We start from the raw sequence: 19,668 nt of genomic DNA, 5'->3' as shown, positions 1-19,668 counted from the left end.
ATGCATCCACATAGTATATCATGTTGTTTCTTCAAAATACTCACTATCCCTCCCGAGGACAGGATAATTCATCCATAACCATTGACATTGTGCTTGTCATATGATTAACTTCAGGTAATGGAAGGTAGTAGAAGTGAAGGGTTCTCCCTAGCAGAAAATTTAAGGGCCACCTTTCCCCCCTGTCCCAGTATACCCCACATAGTGGCTGCTCCTTTAGCCTGGGTCCTGGAAGTGAAGACAACATGAAATACAGCCCAAATCAACCCTCCATAAGAATATGGTGTGAGGGGAAAAATAAACTTGTAAGTCACCACGGTTTTTGGCTTATTTGTTATTACACCATAGTTTGGGGGTAAGCTGACTGGTCTAACTAAGCACATGGGATTTTAAACCTGGTTTTAGAACAGTCTAAATGTAATCCTGGTGCACTCTTGATTTCTGTAGGACCTCCCCAGGGCAGGCAATGACTGGGTGATAAACGATTCTCCATGTGAGATTCAAGGTCCAGGTGAATGCAGTGACTTCCCCTGAGATGTCTGAGAAGTGAGCCACTCTGGTTGTGGCTGAGCCATAGTCCCGTTGTCATGAGCAACCATTTATATCTGTATTCTGGTCAAACTATCATAAAATTCTAGGGTCAGAAAACATCTCTGGGACTGGAGACACATCTTGAGATATTATAGTGGTTGTCAGTGGGGAAGGGTTTGGGGAAGGGAGGGCCGGAGAGGGGGATGATGCTGGAGATCTGCAGTGTTCATTCCTGTTTTTCTTCTTTCCAATGAAAGCTGATTCCATGATGGGAATTTCCATCTGTGAAGAACAGTTTTTCTTTTCCTCCCCAAACTAGAAAATTCAGCAACTGTACCTAGAGTTCTGTTGGAGAAGTAGCTGAACTCAAAATGCATTAGGGATCCAACTGCAGTTCAGTGTTGGTGGAGTCAGCAATGTGCAGCAGCCCCTTAAAGAAGTCAAGGTGTGGTTTCCTCCTGGGATGACGTCACCAGGACCATTGACAATAGTGCTGGTGGAAAGTTGAATAAAACAGTTAGTTGAGTCTTTGAAGACAGAGACAGTAGATGAGCAGAAGATGACACATTAAAAGTAGCAAAGGGCAGGAAGCTGATTTCTTCCCTCACATTCAGGTTAGGGTGGATTAAGGACAGAGGCACCAGAGAATTAGTTTTTGACTTTGAAATCCTGTTTGGCCTCAAGGATTCCCCCTCTGTCTTCCAGAATAAACAAAGAATCAATCCTCATAAAACACCTGCACCTTAAGAAGGTCACCTAGGGTAGGGATATTGATTTTGCAGATAGAAACTATAGAGGGTGAGAGTGGCCAGTAAGGGTCACTGGTGGTCTGTCATGCACTGTAGCCCAACATCATCACTGTCACCATGTCGTCAGGACAGCCTGCACGGCTTGATCCCCTTGAAAGAGAGGCAGTACCAGCTAGCTAGTCAAGGGCATGGGCTCTGTGGGCAGAAAAACCTAAATTTTGTATCTTGATTGTGCTTACATTCATTTTTCTTGGGAAAGTGGTAGAGCCTTCTCCAGCCCCAATTTTATCAAACACTAAAAAGAGCAATAGTTCCTAACTTATGCTGTGGTTTCAAGGTTTAAGTGAGAGAATTCATACAAAGTGCCTATCGCAAAGTTGGGGCATAAGAAATGCTTGCGCAGCACTAGCTAGTATTATAGATCCTAGTCTTAGCTGAGAAATGTCAAAATGAAAGGTGGTTTAGAATTGCTGCACAAGTTCTCATTTTTAAACAGTTATAAAGTTATAAAAAGAAGTGGATTGCATCTTTAGGCCTAATATGTCTATTACTAATGGCAGAAGTTATAACCAAGAATACACTACCTGTTCAATAGACTTTGACAACAAGATACCACCTCAGTGGTGTTTGCAGGCGAACTGGAATTGAAGGCATTCTCCAAAATGAGATGGCAGTTGATGTCTACTGGGGTGCTGGAGAGCATCCCTGGAAGTGGAAAAGTGCCATTTATTTTATTAATTAATGTTACCGAGCCTTCCTTCTGTTCTTAGCTTCTCCACCATGCTCTGCACATTTCACTTGGCAATATGCTCAACAGCAGCTCTGCCTCTCAGCTTTCTGTGGTGGCATATGCTGCACATTTGGGTTGGAGGCATGCCCCCCCCCAAAAGCTGCCATTCTGTGGATTTGGGGAGATAGGACACAGAGGACAGCAGGCGGTACCTGCAATGCAGGCTGTCATGAAGCAGGCGACGGTCCCAGCGATCAGAGCTCTCACTGCCCCTGAGGCGATATCATGCTTTCTGGAAGGAGCCATGGATGCTGGGGAACATGAAAATATGAGATTAATGTTGAGACTGTTAATTAGAATTCCAAATTCCCAGCCTCTGAGAACTGTTCTGAGGCTATGCATGTCAGGTCAGTGACTTTTCTTTTTTTCCAAATTAGCTGGGAAAATCAAGATTCAAGAGCTTAGTGATGAATTAGCTGCATGTCCAGAGAAGTTCTCTGGCATGGGAGGAAGGGAAGAAACTTGTTCATACAAGAAGGCCCAGAGGTTTCCATTTTCTTTTTATTTTTTTTAAGTTTACTTATTTATTTTTGAGAGAGAGAGAGAGTGAGATAGAGAGGAAAGGGGATGCAGAGAGAGGAGGAGAGAGAGAACCCCAACCAGTCTCTGGGCTGTCAGTGCAGAGCCCTACGCAGGCCTCAAACTCACAAACCGTGAGATCATGACCTGAGCCGAAATCAAGAGTTGGACACTCAACTAACAGAGCCACCCAGGCACCCCAGACTCTTCCATTTTCTACAGAGGAAACAAGTCCTAAGTTTTATCCTAAATTTCACCATAGTATATGGAGGGCATGCAAGGCCAAGCAAATTTCAAGGAAAGATCCAAAGATCTGCAACTCATCGTCACCATCTACTTCTGTGCAGACATCACTAACTATTCACAGCATTTTCCCACTTTCATTGGGCCTCAGAATCCTTCCTCACCTGGCCGTTAGAAATCTGCAATTGGCATACAAAGTGGAACCTATCTCACCCCTGGGTGGAGAAGAACTTGTACATTTGGACAAATTCTTCCTGAGGTTGGCTTGGATATACATGAGAAAACTATATTGCAGAGCAGGGATGAAAAATGGACCCCAAAGGATTTATTCCTGTCCCAGGGCCTTTTTTTCCCCTGACACAAATAATGTTACAGAGCAAGATGGATATTGAAAGTATATTCTTTTCACTTACTGAGTCCGCCGATCACTATTCCTAGGGAACCGAAATTAGCAAAGCCACAGAGAGCATAAGTGGCAATTGTCTCAGAACGAATCTGTAAATAAGCATAAACATATAGATGTATACATGGTGTGACCCAGCTTAGTAAATCTAATATCCTAACTAGGCTTCCTTTTCTGACTATGAAATCAATATTGGCGAGTAAATGTGCAGTGAGTGATGTCAAACACCTGTTGGTTTGTAGACTCTTTTTTTCCATTTCCCCTTGAATTTTGAGAGAGAGAGAAAGGGATTCAGAGACTCTCTATAAAGGAGTTGGAATTGGTAGTCTTGGCCTCTACAAATGCTACTTTCTGCCCAATGATAACTTTTTTTTTAAGTTTATTTAGTTTGAGAGAGAGAGAGAGAGAGCGAGCAAGAAAGCACAGAAGGGTCAGAGAAAGAGAGAGAGGATCTCAAGCAGGCCATGCGCTATCAGCATGGAGCCCAATGCAGGGCTAGAACTGGTGAAATGTGAGATCATGACTTGAGCCGAAGTCAGAAGCTTAAGTGACTGAGCCATCGAGGTGTCCCTGATGAAAACTTCTAATGTTCAGTATGACCTGGCCACCTGCTATAATGTGCCAGGCACAGTGCTAGCTACTGAAGATATAAATTTGGTCCCAGAAAATACTCACATTACATTTGTGAGACAAAGGACTTACTTAGAATGTATAAAGAGCTGTTATTATTTATTTATTTATTTGTTTGTTTGTTTGTTTATTTATTTTGAGAGAGAGAGAGAGAGAGAGAGAGAGAGAGAGAGAGAGAGAGAGAATTCCAAGCAGGCTCTGTCCTGTCAGCACAGAGTCCAATATGGGGCTTGAACTCATGAACCTTGAGATCGTGACCTGAGCCAAGATCAAGAGTCGGACATTCAACCAGCTGAGCCACCCTGGTACCCCAAGCTGTTATAATTTAATGAGAAGACAAGCACCCGATAAAAAACAGTTAAGGAGATTTCACAAAAGACATGCAAATGGTCAAAAAGCACGAGAAGATATTTGACATCATTAGTCACCAGGGAAATGCAAATCAAAACAATAAGATACCACTAAAATGGCTAAAAAAATTGGACAATACCGAGTGTTGATGGGGATGTGGAACAATTGGAAATCTTGTACATTGTTGTTGGGAATGTAACAGGACACAGCCTGTTTATAAAATACAAACATACTCGGCAGTTTCTATCAAGTTAATAGGCATAGCCTGTATGACCCAGCAATAACACTCTTTGGAATTTTCCCAGGAGAAATAAAAACATACGTCCACAAGAAGATTGTACGTGAGTGTTTATGGCAGCTGTATTCATAGCAGCTTCAAGCTGGAAGCAACCCAAAGCAACAGGCAAGTGGATCAACAAATTATGGATATCCCTAAGACAGAATACTACTCTGTGGTAGGAAGGAAAATAATGGATGTGTGAAACAAGATGAAGCGAGTCCATTTGTATGAAATTTTACAAGCAAAAGTAATCTAGAGTGAAAGAAGGGTCAGGCTGTCTGGGAATGAGGAGGTGGGTGGGGGTATTTTTGACTGCAACTTGCCAGGACAGAAAATTCCTAGCTGTGATAGCAATGTTCTATATGTTCATTGTGGTTGTGGTTACACAGATGATACGTTGATCAAAACTTGTATATACACCAAAAAAGGGCCTTTTTTGGTATGTGAATTATACTTCTGTGAAAAGGAATTATATTAATAAAATGGAAACTCACAGATATCTTAGGAGTTCCTTTCATGCTGGCTGTGGTAGTGTGCTTGCCTTTCTTTGGTCCCCAGCTCTAACCATCCCATAGGAATATTAGGTGCCCCTTTAGAAGTAGGAGAATGAATGAGTCCTTTCACAGGGCAGTAGGAAGATGGAAGGTAAATTCATAGAAGCGTGAACATAGCCCTCTGGCTCTATTCTGATAGCCAGGAGGTGCTGCTCAGGACAGATCATTCTTTCTCAGGTTGAGGGACTGACCACAGGACACTCAGAAGATTCAGTGGACTCTATGGTCCACCAGAAGGTCACCCAATCTGGCAAAGGCACCCACACAACTGAGGCAATTATTTTCTTTTCCAAAATCCTGAAAAATCTGTGATTTGGTTTAAAGAACAGACCGGGAAAATACTACATTCAAAAGTAGTGGTGCCTTTTTATCCTCCACCCCCCACCTCCCCAACTAACTGGATTTTTTAAAGCTCACATTCAAGACTCAAGTGGTCATGGTAAATTTTTTGTTGATTATAAGGACCCTCTTCTCTTTCGTGGTTTCTGAGAATGCCTTTGTTGAAATTTTCAATCAGTGTGCATATTGCAGGCAGGAAAAAAATATTTCAAGTATTTGAGCAGTCCGCTGTTTCCGGAGCTCATTGTCATTCCCTGCTCTCTCTAGTGCTTTTCATTTAGTTCAATAGGCTTCAAAAACAGGCAGGCTTATTAAGAGACTGTGGGGAGGAAGATGGCACAAAGTGCTTGAGATTCCTCTTTCCTCTTTTTGGAGATCTGTGGGAAGGGGATACACAGATGTGGCCATGTAAGGTTTTAAAATAAGAGGAAAAGGAGGCTGAAACGATTCCACTTTGCCTTCCCCCATAAATGTGCAAGATTACGTGATGGGAAGAGCTGCACTGGGAAAATAATAATGCATCATGCAGTTCTTGCACATGAGCAGAGATACCATACGTACAAGGACAGTCATTGCATTACTTCCAATGGCAGAAAATGGATAACAGTGTCCATCAACAAGGGACTGGTTAAATTAAATAATGGTGTGTTCATACCATAGACTACTATTTCACAGACACTGATGGGGAAAGGGATCTGAGACAGGTTATTATGTGCAAAGAGCAAGTTTAAGAACAATGAGTGTTATGGTTACAGGGAGAAGAGCCGAGTGGCAGAGATATAGGGTGGTGACTTCCTTTTCCTTTTCACCTTTTTGTGCCTTTTGAATTCTGTATGATGGTATGTATGAATTAAGTGTAGACAAATAAATATACAAAGTATTACTTAAACATTTAATTTACATCCAAGTTAGTTAGCATATAATGCAACAATGATTTCCTTAATGCTTCTTACCCATTTAGCCCATCCCCTCTCCCACAACCCCTCCAGCAACCCTCTGTTTGCTCTCCGTATTTTTTTTTTAATTTTTTTTTCCAACGTTTATTTATTTTTGGGACAGAGAGAGACAGAGCATGAACGGGGGAGGGGCAGAGAGAGAGGGAGACACAGAATCGGAAACAGGCTCCAGGCTCTGAGCCATCAGCCCAGAGCCCGACGCGGGGCTCGAACTCACGGACCGCGAGATCGTGACCTGGCTGAAGTCGGACGCTTAACCACTGCGCCACCCAGGTGCCCCCCTGCTCTCCGTATTTAAGAGTCTCTTATGTTTTATCCCCCTCCCTGTTTTTATATTATTTTTGCTTTCCTTCCCTTGTGTTTGTCTGTTTTGTATCTTAAATTCATCATATGAGTGAAGTCATATGATATTTGTCTTTCTCTGACTAATTTCGCTTAGCATAATACCCTCTAGTTCCATCCATGTAGTTACAAATGGCAAGATTTCACTCTTTTTGATTGCCAAGTAATAGTCTATTGTATATATATATACCACATCTTCTTTAGCCGTTCATTCATCTATGGATGGGCTCTTTCCATACTTTGGCTATTGTTGATAGTGCTGCTATAAACATTGGGGTGCATGTGTCCCTTTGAAACAGCATACCTGTATCCCTTGGATAAATACCTACTAGTACAGTTGCTGGGTCATAGGGTAGTTCTATTTTTACTTTTTTGAGGAACCTCCATACAGTTTTCCAGAGTGGCTGCACCAGTTTGCATTCCCACCAGCAGCGCAAAGTTGTTAATGTTAGCCATTCTGACAGGTGTGAGGGGGTAGCTCATTGTGGTTTTGATTTGTATTTCCCTGATGATGAGTGATGTTGAGCATTTTTTCATGTGTCGGTTGTCCATCTGGATGTCTTCTTTGGAGAAGTGTCTATTCATGTCTTTTGCCCATTTCTTCACTGGATTATTTATTTTTTGGGTGTTGAGTTTGATAAGTTCTTTATAGGTTTTGGATACTAACCCTTTATCTGATATGTCATTTGCAGATATCTTCTCCCATTCCATCATTTGCCTTTTAGTTTTGCTGATTGTTTCCTTTGCTGTGCAGAAGGTTTTTATTTTGATGAGGTGCTAATAGTTCATTTTTGCTTTTGTTTCCCTTGCCTCTGGAGACGGGTTGAGTAAGAAGTTTCTGTTGGGCCAAGGTCAAAGAGGCTTTTGCCTGCTTTCTCCTCGAGGATTTTGATGGCTTCCTGTCTTACATTTAGGTCTTTCATCCATTTTGTGTTTATTTTTGTGCATGGTATAAGAAAGTGGTCCAGGTTCATTTTTCTGCATGTCGCTGTCCAGTTTTCCCAGCACCACTTGCTGAAGAGACTGTCTTTATTCCATTGGATATCCTTTCCTGCTTTGTCAAAGATTAGCTGGCCATATGTCTGTGGGTCCATTTCTGGGTTCTCTATTCTGTTCCACTGATCTGAGTGTCTGGTTTTATGCCACAAAGTATTACTTTTATTTTGGGAAAGAAAAGACGATGGGGTAAGGAAGAGCTCATTTTGCAGATGACATGCTACGTACATATTCTGACCTGGACAACACTGGGTTTTGCTTCAGGGACCCAGATCTTATGCTTCAGTCATGTGTTGCTTTTTCCAGGAGATGCTGTGACATCCCCACTGCTTGTTGGTTGGTAAACAAAAACTGCAGGGACTCATCCCCATTTTGTCGACCGGAAATAAGAAATGGGAAAAAACAAAATGCTTTTGCCATTATGACTCGACAGTAGCAGAAACTACTGAATTCCTGTCTCCAGATCTCTCCTGTGGGTCGGACTCTGGTGGGGGCTCACCCTCAACCCAAATCAGCTCTACTGTTGTGTCTCTGTTCTCTTAGTAACTGTTCACAAGCCCACTCAATACTGCTGGGATCGTGAGCTTGCTCAGCTCATGAACAAAACTACTTTCTCCTGGCAACTGACAGTTGGGGATGGAAAGCAATTCACTTAATTTAGCCTATTGTTTACTTTTGGCACGGAAGCACACTGGTTTGTGGTGGCATCCAAACAATGAAGACATTCTGCCAAGCTGCACTGCATGGCCAGTTGAAGAACAGACATTGAAAAACAGGAGACCTACAGAGCCACTGTATCCGATGTGTGGGTCAAACGACCTGGACCATAAAACACAGATCAGTACTCTCCTGGAGTAGGCAGTTCCATTTGTGTAGTATATGTGAGTAAATTTGCATGTTTGGTCCTTTGCTGGGAAGATGGTAGTGTTGTCCAGTGGCAGGCGATTTCAGAGCCTTGGGCAGCATGATTTTCCTCCTCTTTCCTTTTAAAGCTGAATACAGGCCTAGAACCTTAATTACAAGTGGCTTTTTAAATTTTTAATTTTGTTTTCTAATGTTTACTTATCTTTGAGAGAGGGAGGCAGAGTGAGAGTGGGAGACACAGAATCCAAAACAGGCTCCAGGCTCTGAGCTGTCAGCACAGGGCGTGTATCAGGGCTCGAACCCACAAACCATGAGATCCTGACCTGAGCCAAAGTTGGACGCTCAACCGACTGAGCCAGCCAGGTGCCCCACAAGTGGCTTGTTTCAATGAGTAATGGCGGTGGTCAGAAATGTCCACCATTTCCCTAAGACTTTCCACGTGTGTGACAATTCTGTTCTTCAGGAAAGTAAACATTGGAGATGTGGCTATATAATATGACCTAAGTAATGGCTTCCCCTGAGTTCCCTTAGCCCTTCCAAGGCCAAGTGGACATGACCATCTCCTTACAGCCTATTGACCTGAAGTCCTGACACCATTACAGGATGTTTGTCTCCAAAGTTCAGACCACTTCCCAAGATTTTCTCTTCCCTCATCCACTTGTGTCTCACTACTTCTTTAAGATGTCCAGGGACTGTCTTGCATTTGGGCAGTTCCTCAGAGTTCATAGAATTTCAAAAGCTGGAAGGAAGAGACTTTCAAGATGATTAGACTATGAGCCCATGAGGGCAGATGCCTTAGTACTCCTTCCCTCAGTGCATAGCTGCATTGCAGATAGGAGGCATATGGCAAATATTTGTTGATTGATTGATTCCAGTCCCAGTTCATATGACTCTATATTCGGATCCACAGCTCTCAAAAGTAAATGATCACAGTCGTAAGGATTAGCTGTGTTTCTCTACACACACACACACACACACACACACACACACACACACATGGATTAGTTCAACGCCATTGAAAATTATGAGGTACTATGTTCACTATGAGCCCATGAGATCAGAGACTGTTTTGTCCTCTGTTGTATCCCCAAGTGCCTATCTTGATACACAGAAGCATTAGTACTGTTTGACGAGTGTATGTATGTGATGAAGAAGTATTGAGAAATCAAAGCAGTTACTTACTGACATATATTGCTGCACACCATTCACAAATTTGGGTCCAGCCTCTTTTCTTAAGTTGATCAATTTTGAGAGGTGTTCATAAGCCACAAATTCATTGAAAAATGTCTTATAGCCTATGAGCTTGGCAACCATAAAGCTGTCTTGCCAGTCCACTCCCATCATGAAGGAAAAGGGCATGAAGATGTAGGAGCATATTATCTATAAAACCCCAAAATAGATATTTTATTAGAATGGTGATTTGTTTCTGGTTATTCTGCCTCACGCTTGTGATAAGATCCCCCACCCCTGCCGCTGTGTCTCCTTTAAGCACAGAAATCCCTTCACATTGTCTGACCTATCTCTATCCATTAGGAGTCAAGGTCGGCATTGGTAACCTGGATTCCTGGGTCAGGAGAGAATGGCTGTATGTTGGGGGAAGGAGGGTGATAGGGGGTGGCAGATACATGACAGGCATGTGCATTATGTAAGAGTATACTATAGGTTGTTAGGGAAGGCAATTCACAAACCTATTTTATTTTTAAACAAATATAGGCAGAAACAAAATGGAGAAGAGACATGATATACCTCAAAACTCAGTTGTGGGTAGTCAAACATGTTTCCAAACCAGGACAGGGCTGCATTCAAAAAAGACAACAGGGCCAGGAAGGCAATCAAGTTCACAGCTATGTTTGCCACTAGGGAGATGGATGAGGATGCTCCCTGCGTTGCGGCTTCTAGGAGGTTCCTTGAATCACTTTATTAAAAAATAGCAATTCCAGAATTACCCAGGTGTTGTCAGCGGACGGACATCACAGGTGTAGAAATGGCATGATCAGAGCTCACTTGTTTGGACAAACTCTCAGGCTCATGCCTGGGTCAAAATACTCTTCTAAATTCCATGAAATCATGATGGCATTTATAATTGCTGAATGTAGGTGATGGGTATATGGGTGTCTAACTGTTATACTACTCTGTTAATGGGGGGAGGATTAATAGTTAAAAATCTGTGAAAAGATAAAAATATTGTAGATTTAAAAATTGTATGAAGGTAGCTACTAGAAAATATTTATAAAATATTCACAGTATAAGAACTAATAATTCGAGGAAGGCCTGAATATCCATGACCTCATTTAAGAAATGGAATATCACCATCCCCTTTGAGTGCCTCTGCTTCCTTAATCTCATTCTCTTCTCTTTAATCTCAGAGGTACCTGGCTCCCTAGAAATTGCTCATCATTCCCCTTCTTTTTATTTTTCCTACATCATTTTATGCCTAAATAATATGCTGTGTATATTTACACATTTGCTAACTTTATAAGTGGAATCACACATATTCACTATGTGTATTCTTTGACAACTTGCTTGTCACTCATGGTTCTGACTGTCCCTACATACAGACAAGGAATGAATCTCAGCAACATGTTCATTGGTGGATTCTGTCATTTAATTAAATTCTTTTGACTATCCTAAATCCCTTTGTCTTTTTCACCCCTTTTTCTTTCTTTTGCACAGGACAAAAGAGAACGAATTGAAGAGGGGTTAAAGATACTTATACCACACCTTAATTCTCCTTGTTATATAAGAAACTTCCAGAAATGGTTGTCCCATGTCTTTCCAATGGTCTTAAGTCTGGGCTCAATAAACATATATATTTAAAATGAAATATCTACATTGCACAGTTAAGGAAATGTATTGACATTCAAATATTTGGGAAGTTTTTCAAGAATTGGAAAGAGATTTTTGTGGAAGTCTAGTGAAGTCTAATAGTCACTGGGAAATTAAATTCACTTTAATACCATAATTCGCTGTGCTCTCCGATTGGCAACTTTTTGCTGTATTTTGAATTTGGACCCCCTTCCCCCCACCCCCAACTCCCCAGCTTGTATTAAGTAGGTGAATGCATCCCACTTACCCACTTTCCATTTTCATGGCATTCTGGAGGGTTATTTTAGGTGTTTCTCTCTCAGGCCAAAAGAGTTTAGCCACAGCCAATGATGCAGGTGCGGACATGACTGAGGCAGTTAACAAGTGGGAGGCTGAAACCTGTGATTTCAGGAGAAAGGAGCCAACTGAGGTGTAGTCTTTCTGTTGTGTTCAGAATGAAAATGGCCCGAAAGGCTTACAAGAGAAGAGAAGGGCAGGAATTGAGCCTATGCCAGTAAAGGGTTTCTTTGGAGGCTTGGAAACACTCAGTGAGCAAAGTCGGCATGACCTTGGAGAGTCAGAGGGGGAAGGGAGGAATTTGTGTTAATTGACCACATCCTTTGGGGAGAAGCATAAAACCGAAATCCAATCATTTCAGAATAGAATTAATCCTGTGTTGTAAGAACTTCCAAAGAAGATTCCTCTACCTCTCTGTTGACCTTTTGAATGTTTAAATAGTCCCTAAAGCCCATATTTCACTACATCATCAATGCAGATAGGGGAAACATCTGGGGATGCAGGCATGGATAGATCCCTCTCTGTCTTCCTTTTGCTTTCCTGAAATCCTTGGTGCCTTTATACCAGATTCATTTATCCAGAGTCCCTTTAATCTGTAAGTTATTTTGTTTTTGCATTCTCTTCCTCGTATTTTCAGAATTCTAGAATCCATACATCCCTCCCTGCTCCTATTCCATCCTGCACATTTTTGCTGGCAGCATTCCTACGGTTGTGGCAGAGTGGACCATCCAGGGATTCAGTAGAACTGCCATTCTAAGATCACTTTCACCCTTTTTCTCTTCCCTGTCCCTGTTGGTTGGCTCTCTGAGGCCTGGATGAAATGGAGGAAAAAAAGCCCATCTATCTTATAAGAAGTATAAGTCACCTGGGTCACAAAGCTGCATGTTCTTCCATTTCTCCACTTATAAGCCACATGGCTTATAAGCTCTGTGCTTGGGACACATGCATCAGTTGTGTTCTGCAGCCCTATGCCACATGCCACCAGCTCTCAAACTGGCTGTCAATAATATAATATATATTAATATATTAATACTTATATCAATTAATTATTACTATATTAATTATTATATTAATATTAATTATATTAATTAATACATCAATATATTAATATATATTAAGAGATTCTGGTTTAATTACTCTGTGGTATGGGCCTGGGCATCAGATGGTTCTAATGTGCAGAAAGGTTTGAGACCCACTGCACTAGCCACAGGTCAGAAAACTTTCTCTATGAAGGGCCAGAGAGTAAACATTTTTGGCTTTTTCAGGCCACAGCTACTCAACTCTGTAGCATGAAAGCTGCCAAAGAGAAGTGAAGAGAAGTAGCTGGTTTCCTGTCAAACCTTAGTTACCAAAAAAGGGAGCAATCGAGTTTGTCCCAGGGGCCATACCTTGCTGACCTCTGGTCTACACTGCCTTTACTAGAGACAGTAATAGGGTTTTTTTGTTGTTGTTGTTTTTACATATTTGAATGTTCAGCCAAAATAAGCTCATAATATGATTTCATTCTGCCACATTCGGATATAATGCACGTTTAGGTGGCAGGGTTTTGAAAGTGAGGCCACAAAGCTCCTCAGGGTCTCTCCATTCAAATGCCAAAGGAACCACGACCAAATATTCAGCAAAAAGGACACTCTTTTGGCCTCCTTATCCAGCAGCAGTGGTAGAGAAAACACAGAAACAACAGCAGCAAAGAAAGAAGAGGTTGAATTTTCCATAAATTTATCTTCAAACATTCTTACCCCGAAAGAAATGTATGCACCTAACACACTTCCAGCAATGGTAGAGAACCCAGCGGTCATGATTGCATGGAGTTCAGACTTGGTGATGTGTGGTAAGTAGGGTCGGACCAGCAGTGGAGACTCCGTCTGGAACAAAGTGAGACCAGGTTAAACGTCCCCTTTTAAATCTTAGGAAGGTGTTCCAATCTACTCAAGATTCCATTTTCTAAAGCAGTATTTCTAAGAGTGAACCACAGACCAGCTCCATCAACATCACCTGGGAACTTGTCAGACATGCACATTCTCAGACTCAATCGCTTCAGCAACGCTGAGAATGGGACGAGCAATCGTGTGTGAACAAGCCTTCCAGGTGGTTCTGAGGCATGCTCATTTGAGAACCCATACCATCGATGTCTGGGTCGTTGAACTCTGTCAGTGTGCATATAGAGTTATGTGTGAGGTTTGCAAAGTTTGCAAGGCCAATTCATATACGGCCCCCACCAACCTAGGATTGGAGTCTGCTGGCCAGGTATATTTTTCTAAGGTTGGAACACTATTGCCCAAGTAACTGTGCCCTGCTCTTCTGAACTGGTGATTTCCAAGTCACTGTGATCTCCCATCTTCCAGCTTCATTATGACAGACCATAAACCTCTTTGCTTAAACCACAGGGAAGTAGAGACACAAGTATAAAAAAAATACGAGCAATAGCAAGGGCAGGTGCCCACAGGCGCTTTCCTAGTTGAAATTCAGAGGCCCCACTCTTCCCCATGGGTGGAAAGGAATTAGAGAGGGTGTAGTCGTAAAGGCTTGAATCCCATTAAGGAGGACAGACAGCCCACAATGTAGGGCTCTCCAGAAATAATAGCTGTACTTTTAGCATATTAAGTATAACATTGAGCACCACAGAAGCATGTGTGCAATTTTACAATTTTCCCCTCATTATTTGTAATTGTTCTGTAAGATTGAATGTATTGAGCTTCACTTCATGGACTAAATAGAAACTCAGTACATGAGTCCTCTGACCCCGCAGGTAGGAGTAATCAAGTCAAGATGGTGTTCTAATTAGTCCTGAGAGATTTTATGATTATAATTATAATAATTTCAACTCCTAGGGAAGGAAGTCTGGGCCCTGCCCTAAAGACTATACTCCAGGCTAGCATGCTGGGCTTACCAATAAGGCTCAGCCTGCCTGGAACAATTCTAAGCCTCAGACTTGGAGCCATGTGCTTCTCTGGGTGACTTGCTTTTTGCTTCAAATCCAATTTCCTTGAGTAGCTGTGCTGGCAAGCATTCATACTTTGGTTCCTGGGTGTGTGATTCCATTTTTCCCAAAGCCACATACCCTGAGCATTGAGGATGATTACCATATCTTACTTATTCTCCCCATAGGAATGCTGCTGTTTTGAAGGACACCCCCTAGCAGCATACTTCCTTGCTTAAATGGGCTTCAGGCAAAACACTTACCCATGTGATGGATCAGAAGGATGAGAATGCTTTTGCTCATCAGCATTTTTCTTCAGGCCCAGCCAAGACAGACTGTTGGCCAGTTCAGACAAGTTGAGAATAATCTCAAGTATTTATACGGCTGCAGGGTTATTGGTGAAAAGTCTTTCTTGGTCTCTTTCATTACCACAAGCATTATACCACAGAATGTGAGGCTCCCTGTTACATGTTTGCAGCTTCAGAATAAGTGGTGAACTCCACAGGAGTGGGTGACCTGTTAGCCTCTGAAGGGTGGATCAGAGACCTCAACAATTCAATTAATTCAGAAAAGATTGGTTGAGAACGGGAGGAGCCCAGTGCTTTGCTAATTCGATAAAATGATTTTCCGTCTTTCTTCTCCATACACTTTCAAGAACCCAAATTTTACACTAGTGCACTGGGACACTTGGAAGGGATCATTCTCGTACACTCTTTTTTCTCGCTGGAATCTGGACATTGTCAATGCTGAGGGCTCCTTATTTTGACACCCTTCTGCTGACACATAAAAAAAAATAACACCAGTATATTTATAATATTATATTTCTTACTCTAATTTCTGGTAAGAGTATCCATTTCAACAGGTGTTTTGTTTTGTTTTGAGATTACAACTTACCTGTCCAACAAATATATTGCCAGCAGCAACTACAGATTCAATAGGAGATGATCCCATAGTAACTAGCATTACCCATCCAACCTGAAAAGAGATAAGGGACAAAGTCAGTGAAGAGTTGTTTGTATACACAAAACTTCAAAGTAGGGATGAAAATCTTTGGAGGAAAATGCCTTCAACAATTGTTGGCAGGCCAATGATGGTGCTAAGTGTGAGTATATCTTATCTAGAGTTTACAGAGTAGGCCCATCAAATCCTCCTATTTGAGTGGTAAGGCTGAGTCATTGTATTTGCCTTGAATTTATACATTCACTATAGAAACAAATCTGTACTGAAACACTGTATGAGAATAATAAATTCTAATAATTGCTTACATTCTTGACAGGCTTTACTGCATTCCAAGCACTGTTTTAAGCTCTTGATCCATGTAATGCATTTAATTATTATAATACCCCTTTGACGGAGGTCCTATAATTATGGCCATTTTATAGAAAAGGAATCTGAGGCATAGAACAGTTTAGTTGTTTTGTCTAAGATCACCCAGTTAATAAGTAGTGGGATGAGGTTTGGCCCTTTCTATTTAACTCTCAAATGAACATGGTTTATGGTCCCTGCTTCTCTACTGGCCCTTCCAACTAGAGACTGTGGTGCCCACCTCAGGATGGAAACTTCCTGTTTTATTCTCTCCTTCCTTTCTGCTTAGACATGAGCACAATAATGCTGCGTGTTCAGGTCAGCAATCAGAAAATCACGGGTCCTGGCACACTCTTGCTGACATTCTGGATTCTGCTGGTGTTCTGTTGCTTTCTCTCTCTCTCTCTCTCTCTCTCTCTCTCTCTCTCTCCCTTCTTACCTCCCTCTCTTTTATTTATTTACAAGGATCAAAGGGGGGCAATGGCTGTGCCCAAACTCTGTATGCACTGCCCCATTTGTGTGTGTGCATTTGAACTAACTTGCAAATTTCCTCATGTTGCAATTTAACACAAGTGTAGAACTGACGCTGGGGTGGCAGAAATGAGATGAAATTTTCAGACCTTGTGTGTGTGTGTGTGTGCTTATAAAACTTCCTCAGAAACAAAAAGTAGCTTCTCTCTTCTTGCTTTGATCCTGTAGCCACTCCTAGACCAGGAGTCTCCACTTTTGCAACGTCCTGAGGATAAGTAGGGATTCTGTGTAAGGCACAGGGTAGACAGCCAGGACGAAGGAAGGATGCTGTTCTCTCCACAGGTGTCAGCTCTGCTGGAGTCAATTATTTGGCTAAAGAAGTAATTACTGAGGTTTTATGAAGATAGCCGGTAACCACTGGCTGCAAGTCAAAGCCCCATTAGAAATCCCCAAGATAAAATTCCCTCAGTGGCTACATGTAAGATTTTTTGGTTTGGGTCTAATACCTTGGGGTGGAGGGGTGGTGGTGGTGGATCTTGGCACAAACAGAAAGGCACTTTGGAAAATCCTGGATAAAAGGCATCTAAGACTTTGTCCCTGAAAGAAGCAGCCAGTCCCTTCAAGACCCAGTACCTTTCTAATGATCCACTGCATCAACCCGAGGTAGTAGAGCATGGACATGACCGTGCTGAAGAAAACCACGATTGGCAGGACCTGGGGGTGAGATGGGGGTTTGAGAGCAATCCAGGGTTGATGTTGCCTCAGTTGTGTTAGTTAAGTTTCAGATCAGGTCTCTTTTCTGCCTCCCTCTCCCCAACCCTACCCCACCTGGAAACATCATAAAACTACTAGAAACTCCTCTTGAACTTTTGACTAAATGAACTAAATGACACTTGAATGAACTAAATGACACATTTAGTTCACTCCTCTTGAACTAAATGACACTTTTCTCAGGCAGCTTCCCCATCTACAATCTTTTATTTGAATTTGCTCTGCATCAGCTTGAGGATATTTTATAGGAAGCATGACTTGTTTGTTTGTTTGTTTGTTTCTTGGCAATGATAAGCTGCTGTTACTTCAGTTTCTCAGAGAAGGAATGAAGTTCGATGAGGGGGTAGTTTGTAATAACTAGATCCACACACTGAGGGCCACTGGCAGATATTCTTGAAGTTCTGATATTAAATAGCCTCATTAGCAGAGAATCCTGGTTGAAACAGAGTGTGAGCAGCCTCAGATCTTTATTTGTAGAAGTTGCACAGACCAGATACAGCATGGTGGGTGCTTACCCAAACTGCCTCCCGTAGGGTAAGCATTCATTCACTTAGCTCTGAAGAGAATAATTATTGTACTCATGGAGTTTTTGAACCGCTAAAAAATAAACTTTGGAAATAGTTTATTGCGTGACATCACAAGCGTCTTTTTCTGAACCCTATTTCCCTGAAGCTCTTTGGGTGCCTTCAAGATAGCCTGTTTCTACAGTGAGCCGTTTCCACCCTGCAGAGAACACACAGAGCTGTGGGCTGGGTCCCCCCACACTCCTACCCCTCTGTAACCCTTCTCCTCTGTTCCCCAGCTAAATGGCCAGGACATACTGCCACCAGAGGCACAGAATGACTGAGGACAATTTGTACAGGATCTGATCTAGAAAAATTTATTAATAATATATATCAAAAGACATTTTGTGCCATTATGCAGAGCTCAGTCACTTCTGTGCTTTTATTGGCTTTAATGGGCAAGCAGTGCCTTCCTGAAAGCTTCAGGGAATTCAAGGAGCTTATCTCTTGAATGTTCCCACAGGGATTCTGCTTTGGGCCACCTCTCTGGGGGAGAGGGAGGTGGTGGGTGCGTGGGTGGGTAGGTAAAGTCTAAAGACACTGGTGTAGTCTGGGCATCAAGGTATGCCTTCCTTGTGACTTTCTTTTTCCAATTCTGGGTTCAATTCATGATATGAGCATATTTCTGTCTCAGTTTGTAAACACTTGGCCTTTGGGAGATGGCTTTGTCATCTTAGCAACCAAAGTGTCAAATCAGCATTTAAAAAAAACAAAACTCAGCAATTAAAAAAAAGATTCAGCATAAAAGTTGGCCTAACTGAAGATGGGGTAGTTTGGAGGTAAACTTAGAGACCCTAAGTGATAAAACAATTTAGATGTGTAGGAACAATAACACCACAACAAAGAATGCTGAAGGCAAAGCCAAATTTATCTTTCTGACTCATCAACAAGTATTTGTAGGGGCTTCGCTGGGGACAGTGAGCTTCCTGGGGCTTGTGGGAGCACTGGCAGGCCAGGTTGCCTTTCCCTTGGAGAATAATGTCCCTCCTTTGGTTGGGAGAAGGCCCAGCCTCCAGGCTTGCAGTACTGAAGGAAAGACACAAAAGGTTTAGCACGGAGATGGCTCTGGAAGAACAGAGGTTGATACGAGTGAGCAACTGTCTCTTTTTGGGAAACGGGGTTCCGGAGCACAAGGCTGTCTCTGATCCCTGGCCTGGAAGCTATCAGTGGCCATATGCCTGTTCATTGCCAGGTACCAAATGTTCTTTTCCCTGATGCTTCAGATGCTGTTACCCCATATGATTTCTCAAAAGTATCTCAGGCAATGCTATGAGCCCCCTCAAAAGTTTTTGTATATTTCTAGATGTTTCCCTCAGTGCTATAGTAACAAAGTAAAATGTTTACAATCCACTGACTTCAGATAAAATCAGATAAATCGAAAAAGGTGGTGATGTGCTATCCATGTAGCACATGCCCAGCAGGTATATATCTGGTTTCGGGTCAGATTCTATTGGAACATCTACAAAGATTGAGAAGCTACTGACAAGGAAGTAATACTTAGAAAAGGGGTTTAGCTTTACCTTAAATGCAAAGAAGTGGTCTGCATATGTCTCACCAAAGACAAATTCAGCCCCAGCGTTAGTATACTCCAAGAAGGTCTGAGTTAAAGAAAGGAAAAGGGCACATGATCATTACAACCATGGAACTGGTGGTTACAGTCCACAGGACCTCCCAGGCTCTGCAGAAGGGGAGCCCAGCAAACTTGCTGGATAGAGGTGGAAAGTAAATTTTTACAACCTTTCTCCCCCTCCAGTAGATGGCATGGAAGTGTATTTTTTTTTTTTAATGTTTAAAAAATAAAATAAAGTAAAAGGGGCGCCTGGATGGCTCAGTCGGTTAAGCATCCGACTTTGGCTCCGGTCATGATCTTGCGGTTCATGGGTTCGAGCCCCACATTGGGCTCTGTGCTGACAGCGCAGAGCCTACAGCCTGCTTTGGATTCTGTCTCCCTCTCTCTCTGCCCCTCCCCTGCTCACGGTCTGTCTCTTTCTG

General features: G+C 42.2%; 1 protein-coding gene across 1 annotated transcript in view; it reads right to left on the bottom strand.

The window, feature by feature from the left end:
* Window positions 1-19,668, bottom strand: part of SLC28A3 (solute carrier family 28 member 3) — a 61,380-nt gene continuing 41,712 nt past the window's right edge. Inside the window, exons 8-18 of the mRNA XM_040450290.1 lie at window positions 19,197-19,274; window positions 16,976-17,056; window positions 15,461-15,541; window positions 13,386-13,511; window positions 11,618-11,748; window positions 10,291-10,459; window positions 9,727-9,924; window positions 3,243-3,324; window positions 2,220-2,318; window positions 1,862-1,982; window positions 1-1,021 (exon numbers count right to left, since the gene is read on the bottom strand). Coding sequence (XP_040306224.1) covers window positions 895-1,021; window positions 1,862-1,982; window positions 2,220-2,318; window positions 3,243-3,324; window positions 9,727-9,924; window positions 10,291-10,459; window positions 11,618-11,748; window positions 13,386-13,511; window positions 15,461-15,541; window positions 16,976-17,056; window positions 19,197-19,274 — 1,293 coding nt within the window. The 3' untranslated portion in view covers window positions 1-894. The remainder of the gene's footprint in view (window positions 1,022-1,861; window positions 1,983-2,219; window positions 2,319-3,242; window positions 3,325-9,726; window positions 9,925-10,290; window positions 10,460-11,617; window positions 11,749-13,385; window positions 13,512-15,460; window positions 15,542-16,975; window positions 17,057-19,196; window positions 19,275-19,668) is intronic.

The sequence above is a fragment of the Herpailurus yagouaroundi genome, unplaced genomic scaffold (genome assembly GCF_014898765.1).
Source record: "Herpailurus yagouaroundi ecotype Mexico unplaced genomic scaffold, PumYag 201, whole genome shotgun sequence".
Classification (NCBI taxonomy): Eukaryota; Metazoa; Chordata; class Mammalia; order Carnivora; family Felidae; genus Herpailurus; species Herpailurus yagouaroundi.
The sequence above is the reverse complement of the archived record's forward strand: the minus strand, read 5'-3'. Positions and strand labels throughout refer to the sequence as shown.